Source organism: Salvelinus namaycush, chromosome 23 (genome assembly GCF_016432855.1).
Source record: "Salvelinus namaycush isolate Seneca chromosome 23, SaNama_1.0, whole genome shotgun sequence".
Lineage (NCBI taxonomy): Eukaryota > Metazoa > Chordata > Actinopteri > Salmoniformes > Salmonidae > Salvelinus > Salvelinus namaycush.
The window spans coordinates 1,806,446-1,820,497 of NC_052329.1; the positions used below are offsets into that span (position 1 = coordinate 1,806,446).

The window sequence follows — 14,052 nt, forward strand, 5'->3', positions numbered from 1 at the left end:
CTTTCTGTCTGGTCAGGTATATAGAGGTCGGTCTTTCTGTCCGGTCAGATATATAGAGGTCTGTCTGGTCAGATATATAGAGGTCTGTCTGGTCAGATATATAGAGGTCTGTCTTTCTTTCTGGTCAGGTATATAGAGGTCTGTCTGGTCAGATATATAGAGGTCGGTCTTTCTGTCTGGTCAGATATATAGAGGTCTGTCTGGTCAGATATATAGAGGTCTGTCTGGTCAGATATATAGAGGTCTGTCTGGCCAGATGTATAGAGGTCTGTCTGGTCAGATGTATAGAGGTCTCTCTGGCCAGATGTATAGAGGTCTGTCTGGTCAGATATATAGAGGTCGGTCTGGTCAGATATATAGAGGTCTGTCTGGTCAGGTATATAGAGGTCTGTCTTGTCAGGTATATAGAGGTATGTCTGGTCAGGTATATAGAGGTCTGTCTGGTCAGATATATACAGGTCTGCCTGGTCAGGTATATAGAGGTCGGTCTATCTGTCTGGTCAGATATATAGAGATCTGCCTGGTCAGGTATATAGAGGTCTGTCTTGTCAGGTATATAGAGGTCTGTCTGGTCAGATATATAGAGGTCTGTCTGGTCAGGTATTTAGAGGTCTGTCTGGTCAGATATATAGAGGTCTGTCTGGTCAGATATATAGAGGTCTGTCTGGTCAGGTATATAGAGGTCGGTCTTTCTGTCTGGTCAGATTTATAGAGGTCTGTCTGGTCAGGTATATAGAGGTCTGTCTGGTCAGGTATATAGAGGTTGTCTGGTCAGATATATAGAGGTCTGTCTGGTCAGTTATATAGAGGTCTGTCTGGTCAGGTATATAGAGGTCTGTCTGGTCAGATATATAGAGGTCTGCCTGGTCAGATATATAGAGGTCTGTCTGGTCAGATATATAGAGGTCTGTCTTTCTGTCTGGTCAGGTATGTAGAGGTCTGTCTGGTCCGATATATATATAGAGGTCTGTCTGGTCAGATATATAGAGGTCTGTCTGGTCAGATATATAGAGGTCTGTCTGGTCAGGTATATAGAGGTCTGTCTGGTCAGATATATAGAGGTCTGTCTGGTCAGATATATAGAGGTCGGTCTTTCTGTCTGGTCAGATATATAGAGGTCTGTCTGGTCAGATATATAGAGGTCTGTCTTTCTGTCTGGTCAGGTATATAGAGGTCTGTCTGGTCCGATAGATATATAGAGGTCTGTCTTTCTGTCTGGTCAGGTATATAGAGGTTGTCTGGTCAGATATATAGAGGTCTGTCTGGTCAGATATATAGAGGTCTGTCTGGTCAGATATATAGAGGTCTGTCTGGTCAGGTATATAGAGGTCTGTCTGGTCAGATATATAGCGGTCTGTCTGGTCAGGTATTTAGAGGTCTGTCTGGTCAGATATATAGAGGTCTGTCTGATCAGGTATATAGAGGTTGTCTGGTCAGGTATATGGAGGTCTGTCTGGTCAGATATATAGAGGTCTGTCTGGTCAGATATATAGAGGTCTGTCTGGTCAGATATATAGAGGTCTGTCTGGTCAGGTTTATAGAGGTCTGTCTGGTCAGATATATAGAGGTCTGTCTGGTCAGGTTTATAGAGGTCTGTCTGGTCAGATATATAGGGGTCTGTCTGGTCAGGTATTTAGAGGTCTGTCTTTCTGTCTGGTCAGGTATATAGAGGTCTGTCTGGTCCGATAGATATATAGAGGTCGGTCTATCTGTCTGGTCAGGTATATAGAGGTCTGTCTGGTCAGATATATAGAGGTCTGTCTGGTCAGGTTTATAGAGGTCTGTCTGGTCAGATATATAGAGGTCTGTCTGGTCAGATATATAGAGGTCTGTCTGGTCAGGTTTATAGAGGTCTGTCTGGTCAGATATATAGGGGTCTGTCTGGTCAGGTATTTAGAGGTCTGTCTGGTCAGATATATAGAGGTCTGTCTGGTCAGGTATATAGAGGTCTGTCTGGTCAGGTATATAGAGGTTGTCTGGTCAGGTATATGGAGGTCTGTCTGGTCAGATATATAGAGGTCTGTCTGGTCAGATATATAGAGGTCTGTCTGGTCAGATATATAGAGGTCTGTCTGGTCAGGTTTATAGAGGTCTGTCTGGTCAGATATATAGAGATCTGTCTGGTCAGATATATAGAGGTCTGTCTGGTCAGGTATATAGAGGTCTGTCTTTCAGTCTGGTCAGATATATAGAGGTCTGTCTGGTCAGATATATAGAGGTCTGTCTGTTCAGATATATAGAGGTCTGTCTTTCTGTCTGGTCAGATATATAGAGGTCTGTCTGGTCAGATATATAGAGGTCTGTCTGGTCAGATATATAGAGGTCTGTCTTTCTGTCTGGTCAGATATATAGAGGTCTGTCTGGTCAGATATATAGAGGTCTGTCTGGTCAGATATATAGAGGTCTGTCTGGTCAGATATATAGAGGTCTGTCTGGTCAGATATATAGAGGTCTGTCTGGTCAGATATATAGAGGTCTGTCTGGTCAGATATATAGAGGTTTGTCTTGTCAGATATATAGAGATCTGTCTGGTCAGGTATATAGAGGTCTGTCTTTCAGTCTGGTCAGATATAGAGGTCTGTCTGGTCAGATATATAGAGGTCTGTCTGGTCAGATATATAGAGGTCTATCTGGTCATGTATATAGAGGTCTGTCTGGTCAGGTATATAGAGGTCTATCTGGTCAGATATATAGAGGTCTGTCTGGTCAGATATATAGAGGTCTGTCTGGTCAGGTATATAGAGGTCTATCTGGTCAGATATATAGAGGTCTGTCTGGTCAGATATATAGAGGTCTGTCTGGTCAAGTATAAAGAGGTTGTCTGGTCAGGTATATAGAGGTCAGTCTGGTCAGATATATAGAGGTCTGTCTGGTCAGGTATATAGAGGCCGGTCTTTCTGTCTGGTCAGGTATATAGATGTATGTCTGGTCAGGTATATAGAAGTTGCCTGGTCAGGTATATAGAGGTATGTCTGGTCAGATATAGAGGTCTGTCTGGTCAGGTATATAGAGGTCTGTCTTTCTGTCTGGTCAGGTATATAGAGGTCTGTCTGGTCAGATATATAGAGGTCTGTCTGGTCAGCTTTATATAGAGGTCTATCTGGTCAGGTATATAGAGGTCTGTCTGGTCAGATATATAGAGGTCTGTCTGGTCAGGTATATAGAGGTCTGTCTGGTCAGATATATAGAGGTCTGTCTGGTCAGGTATATAGAGGTCTGTCTGGTAAGGTATATAGAGGTCTGTCTGGTCAGATATATAGAGGTCTGTCTGGTCAGATATATAGAGGTCTGTCTGGTCAGGTATATAGAGGTCTGTCTGGTCAGATATATAGAGGTCTGTCTGGTCAGGTATATAGAGGTCTGTCTGGTCAGGTATATAGAGGTTGTCTGGTCAGGTATATAGAGGTCTGTCTGGTCAGATATATAGAGGTCTGTCTGGTCAGATATATAGAGGTCTGTCTTTCTGTCTGGTCAGGTATATAGAGGTCTGTCTGGTCAGGTATATAGAGGTCTGTCTGGTCAGGTATATAGAGGTATGTCTGGTCAGGTATATAGAGGTTGCCTGGTCAGGTTTATAGAGGTATTTCTGGTCAGATATAGAGGTCTGTCTGGTCAGGTATATAGAGGTCTGTCTGGTCAGATATATAGATGTCTGCCTGGTCAGGTATTTCGAGGTCTGTCTGGTCAGGTATATAGAGGTTTGTCTTGTCAGATATATATAGGTCTGTCTAGTCAGATATATAGAGGTCTGCCTGGTCGGATATATAGAGGTCTATCTTTCTGTCTGGTCAGATATATAGAGGTCTATCTGGTCATGTATATAGAGTTCTGTCTGGTCAGATATATGGAGGTCTGTCTGGTCAGATATATAGAGGTATGTCTGGTCAGATATAGAGGTCTGTCTGGTCAGGTATATAGAGGTCTGTCTTTCTGTCTGGTCAGGTATATAGAGGTCTATCTGGTCAGATATATAGAGGTCTGTCTGGTCAGGTATATAGAGGTCTGTCTGGTCAGGTATATAGAGGTCTGTCTGGTCAAGTATACAGAGGTTGTCTGGTCAGGTATATAGAGGTCTGTCTTGTCAGATATATAGAGGTCTGTCTGGTCAAGTATACAGAGGTTGTCTGGTCAGGTTTATAGAGGTATGTCTGTACAGGTATATAGAGGTTGCCTGGTCAGGTATATAGAGGTTGCCTGGTCAGATATATAGAGGTATGTCTGGTCAGATATAGAGGTCTGTCTGGTCAGGTATATAGAGGTCTGTCTTTCTGTCTGGTCAGGTATATAGAGGTCTGTCTGGTCAGATATATAGAGGTCTGTCTGGTCAGATATATAGAGGTCTGTCTGGTCAGATATATAGAGGTCTGTCTTTCTGTCTGGTCAGGTATATAGAGGTCTGTCTGGTCAGATATATAGAGGTCTGTCTGGTCAGATATATAGAGGTCTGTCTGGTCAGATATATAGAGGTCTGTCTGGTCAGATATATAGAGGTCTGTCTTTCTGTCTGGTCAGGTATATAGAGGTCTGTCTGGTCAGGTATATAGAGGTCTGTCTGGTCAGGTATATAGAGGTCTGTCTGGTCAGATATATAGAGGTCTGTCTGGTCAGATATATAGAGGTCTGTCTGGTCAGATATATAGAGGTCTGTCTGGTCAGGTATATAGAGGTCTGTCTGGTCAGGTATATAGAGGTTGTCTGGTCAGATATATAGAGGTATGTCTGGTCAGATATATAGAGGTCTGTCTGGTCAGGTATATAGAGGTCTGTCTTTCTGTCTGGTCAGGTATATAGAGGTCTGTCTGGTCAGATATATAGAGGTCTGTCTGGTCAGATATATAGAGGTCTGTCTGGTCAGATATATAGAGGTCTGTCTTTCTGTCTGGTCAGGTATATAGAGGTCTGTCTGGTCAGATATATAGAGGTCTGTCTGGTCAGATATATAGAGGTCTGTCTGGTCAGATATATAGAGGTCTGTCTGGTCAGATATATAGAGGTCGGTCTTTCTGTCTGGTCAGATATATATAGGTCTGTCTGGTCAGATATATAGAGGTCTGCCTGGTCAGGTATATAGAGGTCTGTCTGGTGAGATATATAGAGGTCTGTCTGGTCAGATATATAGATGTCTGCCTGGTCAGGTATTTCGAGGTCTATCTGGTCAGGTATATAGAGGTTTGTCTTGTCAGATATATATAGGTCTGTCTGGTCAGATATATATAGGTCTGCCTGGTCAGGTATATAGAGGTCTGTCTGGTGAGATATATAGAGGTCTGCCTGGTCGGATATATAGAGGTCTGTCTGGTCAGATATATAGAGGTCTGTCTGTTCAGATATATAGAGGTCTGTCTTTCTGTCTGGTCAGAAGTCTGGAATAACAATGACAATGTTGTAACTAAACTGTTAATGTATCAAACTCCTTATTAAATATACTTCCTTACATTTAACATCTCTATATTTGTGAAAGTGGCATATTTTTACAGACATGAATAAAGACTCACAGAAGTGTAGATGTACTGTACAAACAAGAAACCTGTGTGTGTGTGTGTGTGTGTGTGTGTGTGTGTGTGTGTGTGTGTGTGTGTGTGTGTGTGTGTGTGTGTGTGTGTGTGTGTGTGTGACAGAGAGAAACAAAAGCACTGCCTCCTCTATTCCAGCACCATTTCAACTTAAACATATAAACGTCATCAAATCAACAAGGCTATTAGTCTAATACACTGAAAACAAACTTAAAAATACCCAAAACAATTTAGTCCATTCATTGTTGCTAAATGTCATGTGGCAGTCCACGGTGGGGATTTCTCTGTGTGCGTGTGTCCAGTGTTTCACAGTTTACACTCACAGCAGAGTTTATGTCTGAGTTAACCAAATACAGATGTCCTCTCTGCCCAATGATCTCAAAGTCTGCCTGTTTCCACCCCCTGCTCCGATTGGTTGAGGAGAAATCTGAGAATTTGAGGAGAAAATACGCCCCTCTCCCACTACTTAGGATCCCCAAATCTGTAACAATGGCTTCAGCTCATGACAGAGCAGTACTTCAGGCTATCTTCAACCCCACCAGCCCGTCAGGAGACGTCCCTGGATTAAACCAAGAGGAGGAATTGACAGATGATGGTAAAGACCTTTTATTCCAATGGATTGACCCATTGTTTATCCATGTGCTTATCATGTGTGTTGGTGTTTTTCTATTTGAAATTTTTCAGTTATTTTACCTGGTAAATTGACTGAGAACACGTTCTCATTTACAGCAACGACCTGGGGAATAGTTACAGGGGAGAGGAGGGGGATGAATGAGCCAATTGTAAACTAGGGATTATTAGGTGACCGTGATAGTTTAAGGGCCAGATTGGGAATTTAGCCAGGACACCGGGGTTAACACCCCTACTCTTACGACAAGTGCCATGGGATCTTTAATGACCTCAGAGAGTCAGGCCACCTGTTTAATGTCCCATCCGAAAGATGGCACCCTACACAGGGAAGTGTCCCCAATCACTGCCCTGGGGTATTGGGATATTTTTTAGACCAGAGGAAAGAGTGCCTCCTACTGGCCCTTGTGTGTGTTACTAGTTATCATGTGTGTTACTAGTTATCATGTGTGTTGGTAGTTATCATGTGTGTTAGTAGTTATCGTGTGTTACTAGTTATCATGTGTGTTAGTAGTTATGTGTGTTGGTGGATGTCTTGTGTGTTGGTGGTTGTTGTGTGTGTTGGTGGCTGTTGTGTGTGTTGGTGGCTGTTGTGTGTGTTGGTGGCTGTTGTGTGTGTGGGTGGTTGTTGTGTGTGTTGATGGCTGTTGTGTGTGTTGGTGGCTGTTGTGTGTGTTGGTGGCTGTTGTGTGTGTGGGTGGTTGTTGTGTGTGTTGATGGCTGTTGTGTGTGTTGGTGGCTGTTGTGTGTGTTGGTGGCTGTTGTGTGTGTGGGTAATTGTCGTGTGTTGGTAATTGTCGTGTGTTGGTGGTTGTCGTGTGTTGGTAATTGCGTGTGTTGGTGGTTGTCGTGTGTTGGTGGTTGTCGTGTGTGTTGGCGGTTGTAGTGTGTGTTGGTGGTTGTCGTGTGTTGGTGGTTGTCGTGTGTGTTGGCGGTTGTCGTGTGTGTTGGTGGTTGTCGTGTGTGTTGGTGGTTGTCGTGTGTGTTGGTGGTTGTCGTGTGTGTTGGTGGTTGTCGTGTGTGTTGGCGGTTGTAGTGTGTGTTGGCGGTTGTAGTGTGTGTTGGCGGTTGTAGTGTGTGTTGGTGGTTGTCGTGTGTTGGCGGTTGTAGTGTGTGTTGGCGGTTGTAGTGTGTGTTGGCGGTTGTAGTGTGTGTTGGCGGTTGTAGTGTGTGTTGGTGGTTGTCGTGTGTGTTGGTGGTTGTCGTGTGTGTTGGTGGTTGTCGTGTGTGTTGGTGGTTGTCGTGTGTGTTGGTGGTTGTAGTGTGTGTTGGTGGTTGTAGTGTGTGTTGGTGGTTGTCGTGTGTGTTGGCGGTTGTCGTGTGTGTTGGTGGTTGTAGTGTGTGTTGGGGGTTGTAGTGTGTGTTGGCGGTTGTAGTGTGTGTTGGTGGTTGTCGTGTGTGTTGGTGGTTGTCGTGTGTGTTGGTGGTTGTCATGTGTGTTGGTGGTTGTAGTGTGTTGGCGGATGTCGTGTGTGTTTGGTGGTTGTCGTGTGTGTTTGGCGGTTGTAGTGTGTTGGCGGATGTCGTGTGTGTTGGTGGTTGTAGTGTGTGTTTGGTGGTTGTTGTAGTGTGTTGGCGGATGTCGTGTGTGTTTGGTGGTTGTAGTGTGTTGGCGGATGTCGTGTGTGTTTGGTGGTTGTCGTGTGTTGGTGGTTGTCGTGTGTTGGTGGCTGTAGTGTGTTGGTGGTTGTCGTGTGTGTTGGTGGTTGTCGTGTGTTGGTGGTTGTCGTGTGTTGGTGGTTGTCATGTGTGTTGGTGGTTGTCGTGTGTGTTGGTGGTTGTCGTGTGTTGGTGGTTGTCGTGTGTTGGTGGTTGTCATGTGTGTTGGTGTGATGTGCTGTTTCATGTTCATAATTTTGTAACATATGTGGTTTATTCTGACTCCAGAGCATTTATATTCCTCTTAAAGTCATTTCAAAACGGGATTATTCCTGTGCGTATGAATGTCTAGTGACACCCCTGTTATTGTTGTTCAGTCTTCTATACCATAACACCTGTCAATCCATCTGAACACTGTTTATCTGTCTCCACCAGACAGTGGCTTTGAGGTGGGGCTGCTTCAGCAGGTCAAAGACCTGGAGATGGAGGGGGTCACAGCAGCAGAGGCTGGGGATCTACCCACAGCCCTGGAACGGTTCAGCCAGGCCATAGACACACTGCCGCAGAGAGCCTCTGGTTACAACAACAGGGCCCAGACCAGACGACTCCAGGAGGACACAGAAGGTAAATCTACACCACTACACCAAAGTAGGCTGCTGAGGCCACCTGTACAGTGGCTTGCAAAAGTATTCTCCCCTTGGCATTTTTTCTATGTTTTCTTACAACCTGGAATTAAATTGATTTTTGGGGGGTTTGTATCATTTGATTTACACAACATGCCTAACACTTTGAAAATGCAAAATATTTTTTCTTGTGAAACAAACAGGAAATCAGACAAAAAACAGAAAACTTGAGCTTGAAAAACTATTCACCCCCCCAAAGTCAATACTTCGTAGAGCCAACTTTTGCAGCAATTACAACTGCAATTATTTTGGGATATGTCTCTATAAGCTTGACACATCTGGCCACTGGGATTTTTGCCCATTCTTCAAGGCAAAACTGCTCCAGCTCCTTCAAGTTGGATGGGTTCCGCTGATGTACAGCAATCTTTAAGTCATACCACAGATTCTCAATTGGATTGAGGTCTGGGATTTGACTAGGCCATTCCAAGACATGTAAATGTTTCCCCTTAAACCACTTGAGTGTTGCTTTAGCAGTATGTTTAGGGTCATTGTCCTGCTGGAAGGTGAACCTCCGTCCCAGTCTCAAATCTCTTGAAGACTGAAACAGGTTTCCCTCAAGAATTTCCCTGTATTTAGCACCATCCATCATTCCTTCAATTCTGACAAGTTTCCCAGTGCATGCCGATGAAAGATATCCCCACAGCATGATGATGCCACCACCATGCTTCACTGTGTGGATGGTGTTCCTGGGGTGATGAGAGGTGTTAGGTTGCGCCAGACAGCATTTTCCTTGATGGCCCCAAAAAAGTATTTTAGTCTCATCTGACCAGAGTACCTTCTTCCATTTAAACATTTTTTTTTTTTTTTTTTTTTATTATTTTACCTTTATTAAACTAGGCAAGTCAGTTAAGACAAATTCTTATTTTCAATGACGGCCTAGGAACAGTAGGTTTACTGTCTTGTTCGTATGTTTGGGTAGTCTCCCACATACCTTTTGGGGAACACCAAACATGTTTTCTTCTGGCCACTCTTCCGTAAAGCCCAGCTCTGTGGAGTGTATGGCTTAAAGTGGTCCTATGGACAGATACTCCAATCTACGCTGTGGAGCTTTGCAGCTCCTTCAGGGCTATCTTTGGTCTCTTTTTTGCCTCTCTGATTAATGCCCTCCTTGCCTGGTCCATGAGTTTTGGTGGGTTATTGTGGTGCCCTATTGTGGTGCCCTCCCTCTCTTGGCAGGTTTGTTGTGGTGCCATATTCTTTAAATGTTTTATTAATGGATTTAATGGTGCTCTGTGGGATGTTCAAAGTTTCTGATATTTTTCTATAACCCAACCCTGATCTGTACTTCTCCACAACTTTGTCCCTGACCTGTTTGGAGAGCTCCTTGGTCTTCATGGTGCCGCTTGCTTGGTGGTGCCACTTGTTTAGTGGTGTTGCAGACTCTGTTCTGAAAGACTGGGGTCTTTCAGAACAGGTGTATATATACTGAGATCATGTGACATCATGTGACACGTAGATTGCACACAGGTGGACTTTATTTAACTAATAATGTGACTTCTGAAGGTAATTGGTTGCACCAGATCTTATTTAGGGGCTTCAAGGGGTGAATGCATATGCATGCACCACTTTACGTTTAAAAAATAAAAATTTAACACATTTTTTTTTTCATTTCACTTCACCAATTTGGAATATTTTGTGTATGTCCATTACATGAAATCCAAATAAAAATGGGAAATAAAAATCTATTTATATTACAGGTTGTAATGCAACCAAATAGGAAAAACGCCAAGGGGGTGAATACTTTAGCAAGGCATTGTATACTGCAGAAGGGCCAGTCCCCATACTTTCATTTCACCCACTATGCAGTTTTGTGGTTTACAAGCTATATAATTATTATAAACTTATTACTTATTATAAGTTTATAATTTACAGTTCAGAACGTTATGAAACATGTCTCTGAAATCAACCACATGCGGTGACAGTGTTCCACCTAATATAAATGTTTGGGGATTTTTAGTGATGATATCAACCACATTTTCATCTTAAACCCACATGTCCTTGAAAGTAACCCTGTTAAAGTCTACATACAAAACGCTTGTTCTCGCCGTTTGCGTCATCTGTGGGTTCTGGAGCCCTAGAGGGCCTGGAGCTTATCTTTATCTGTGGGTTCTGGAGCCCTAGAGGGCCTGGAGCTTATCTTTATCTGTGGGTTCTGGAGCCCTAGAGGGCCTGGAGCTTATCTTTATCTGTGGGTTCTGGAGCCCTAGAGGGCCTGGAGCTTATCTTTATCTGTGGGTTCTGGAGCCCTAGAGGGCCTGGAGCTTATCTTTATCTGTGGGTTCTGGAGCCCTAGAGGGCCTGGAGCTTATCTTTATCTGTGGGTTCTGTGTTCCTCCAGGAGCCCTAGAGGACCTGGAGCGTGCCATCGCTCTGAGTGGGGGTGTAGGGCGTACAGCGTGTCAGGCTCTGGTCCAGAGAGGCCTGCTGCTGAGGCTGGCCTGCCAGGATGATAAGGCCCGGGAGGACTTCGAGAGGGCAGCCGTCCTGGGCAGTGAGTTCGCCCGGCAACAGGTAGTGCTTCTGAACCCGTACGCTGCCCTCTGCAACCGCATGCTGACGGAGGTCATCAACAAGCTACGCAACCCGGAGGTGTCAGAGACACAGTAGTCAAAAGACAAGGCTTACCACCCCAACACTGGCAAACCAAATACATTTGTATCACTTGTGCATGCATTGAATGTTGTCTTGAGAAATTAATTAATAAACGTTTACGTTTTATTGAAGGTGAAAGATTTTATTGAGTCATTCTGTGGAATTCAATCAATCAAATGTATTTATAAAGCCCTGTTTACGTTAGCAGATGTCACAAAGTGCTGTACAGAAACCCAGCCTAGAACCCAAAACTAGGAAAAACTCCCTAGAAAGAAACCTAGAGACATTAAGGCCAGATTGTTCTTCAAGATTTTCAATCGTTCATAGATGACCAGCAGGGTCAAATAATAATCACAGTGGTTGTAGAGGGTGCACCAGGTCAGTACCTCAGGAGTAAATGTCAGTTGGCTTTTCATAGCCGAGCAGAGGTCGACACAGCAGGTGCGGTGGAGAGAAAGAGAGAGTCAAAACCTGTTGAGTATGTTTGTTGCAGTAATAGTGACTGTTAGGCCCCTATGGTATTGTAGACTGACCTGTGGAGAGGTTTAAAATGCTTTCCAGATAGATAAATCATGTTTTCTCCAACTGGCCTGGCTGTGAAGGGAAAGGGAACGGAAAGTGCATGGCATTGTTATCCCTCATGTGATTACCATGTGGTCCACTAAGTGTCTGGAATGAAAGGGCAGATGCTTGGTTAATCCGTGGCTGGCTCTGTAGCTGGCTGCGTGGCTGGCTCCATGGCTGGCTCTGTGGCAGGCTCCGAGGCAGGCTCCATGGCAGGCTCCGTGGCAGGCTCCGCGGCTGGCTCCGTGGCTGGCTCCGAGGCAGGCTCCATGGCAGGCTCCATGGCAGGCTCTGTAGCTGGCTGCGTGGCAGGCTTTACGTAGACACATTTCTGAGAGCTCATGCACTTTATAAAAATATAAATATAAAACACATCACGACAAGAGACACCACAACACTACATAAAGAGAGACCTAAGACAACAACATGGCATGGCGGCAACACATGACAACACAGCATGGTAGCAAGACCAACATGACACCAACATGGTAGCAACACAACATGACAACAACATGGTAGCAACACAACATGACACCAACATGGTAGCAACACAACATGACAACAACATGGTAGCAACACAACATGACAACAACATGGTAGCAACACAACATGACAACAACATGGTAGCAACACAACATGACAACAACATGGTAGCAACACAACATGACAACAACATGGTAACAACACAACATGACAACAACATGGTAACAACACAACATGACAACAACATGGTAACAACACAACATGACAACAACATGGTAGCAACACAACATGACAACAACATGGTAGCAACACAACATGGTAGCAGCACAACATGACAACAACATGGTAGCAACACAACATGACAACAACATGGTAGCAACACAACATGACAACAACATGGTAGCAACACAACATGACAACAACATGGTAGCAACACAACATGACACCAACATGGTAGCAACACAACATGGTACAAACATTATTGGGCACCGACAAAAACAAAGGGAAAGAAGGTAGAGACAACAGTACACCACGCAAAGCGGGCACAACTGTCAGTAAGAGTGTCCATGATTGAGTCTTTGAATGAAGAGATGGAGATAAAACTGTGAAGTCTGAGTGTTTGTTGCAGCTCGTTCCAGTCGCTGGCTGCAGGGAACTGAAAAGAGGAGCGACCCAGGGATGTGTGTGCTTTGGAGACCAACAGAATGTGACTAAAGCATATCGGGGTGTATACAGAGGTATCAGACAACTTATAAACAGGCTTAATCTGATTTCAAATTCTTAAAGAATTTCTCAAAACAAAGTTGTTGCCTGTCAGTTTGTTTGGGCACTCTGCTACAAACTTGACTTCCATATTTAGCCACAGGGAGGCAACAGTGTACAACTTATCAGGGAAACCCAGTTGCCAGTACGTTAATGCCCTGGCATTTGCAGCCCAGTAATAATGTTTAAAGGTGGCTAGGGCTAAGCTGCCACTTTCCTTAAAACTTTTATTGCCTTGATTAATTCCTCTGTTGAGAAAATGTAGTTATCATCAAGATTTGGCAGGCTGATGGAATCAAAGAAGGCTGATGCATCAGCACTAGAAGCCAGGCTGATGGAATAATCAAAGAGGGATGATACATCAGAACTAGACGCCAGGCTGATGGAATCAAAGAAGGCTGATACACCAGAACTAGAAGCGAGGCTGATGGAATAAAGGAGGCTGATACATACGAACTAGAAGCCAGGCTGATAGAATCAAAGGAGGCGGATACATCAGAACTAGAAACCAGGCTGATGGAATCAAAAGAGGCTGATACATCAGAACTAGAAGCTGGGCTGATAGAATCAAAGGAGGTTGATACATCATAACTAGCATCCAGGCTGATGGAATCAAAGGAGGCTGATACATCAGAACTAGAAGCTGGGCTGATAGAATCAAAGGAGGTTGATACATCATAACTAGCATCCAGGCTGATGGAATCAAAGGAGGCTGATACATCAGAACTAGCATCCAGGCTGATGGAATCAAAGGAGGCTGATACATCAGAACTAGAAGCTGGGCTGATAGAATCAAAGGAGGTTGATACATCATAACTAGCATCCAGGCTGATGGAATCAAAGGAGGCTGATACATCAGAACTAGAAGCCAGGCTGATAGAATCAAAGGAGGCTGATGGAATCAAAGGAGGCTGATACATCAGAACTAGAAACCAGGTTGATGGAATCAAAGGAGGCTGATGGAATCAAAGGAGGCTGATACACCAGAACTGCTGAAACATCAGAACTAGAAGACAGGCTGATGGAATCAAAGGAGGATGATACATCAGAACTAGAAGACAGGCTGATGGAATGAAAGGAGGCTGATACATCATAACTAGCATCCAGGCTGATGGAATCAAAGGAGGCTGATACATCAGAACTAGAAGCTGGGCTGATAGAATCAAAGGAGGTTGATACATCATAACTAGCATCCAGGCTGATGGAATCAAAGGAGGCTGATACATCAG

At 44.1% G+C, this 14,052-nt stretch overlaps 2 protein-coding genes across 2 annotated transcripts in view; one reads left to right on the top strand and one right to left on the bottom strand.

Moving 5' to 3' along the window:
• The first annotated feature begins 5,952 nt into the window (after window positions 1–5,952).
• Window positions 5,953–11,152, top strand: ttc36 (tetratricopeptide repeat domain 36). Its single transcript, XM_038961913.1, has 3 exons — window positions 5,953–6,108; window positions 8,175–8,363; window positions 10,761–11,152. The coding sequence occupies exons 1-3, from the start codon at window positions 6,003–6,005 to the stop codon at window positions 11,027–11,029; spliced, it is 564 nt and encodes a 187-aa protein (XP_038817841.1). The 5' UTR covers window positions 5,953–6,002; the 3' UTR covers window positions 11,030–11,152.
• A 556-nt stretch (window positions 11,153–11,708) lies between these two features.
• LOC120018907 (F-box only protein 40) overlaps window positions 11,709–14,052 on the bottom strand; it is a 32,133-nt gene continuing 29,789 nt past the window's right edge. Inside the window, exon 7 of the mRNA XM_038962127.1 lies at window positions 11,709–11,924. Within this exon, the coding sequence (XP_038818055.1) occupies window positions 11,709–11,924 (216 nt within the window). The remainder of the gene's footprint in view (window positions 11,925–14,052) is intronic.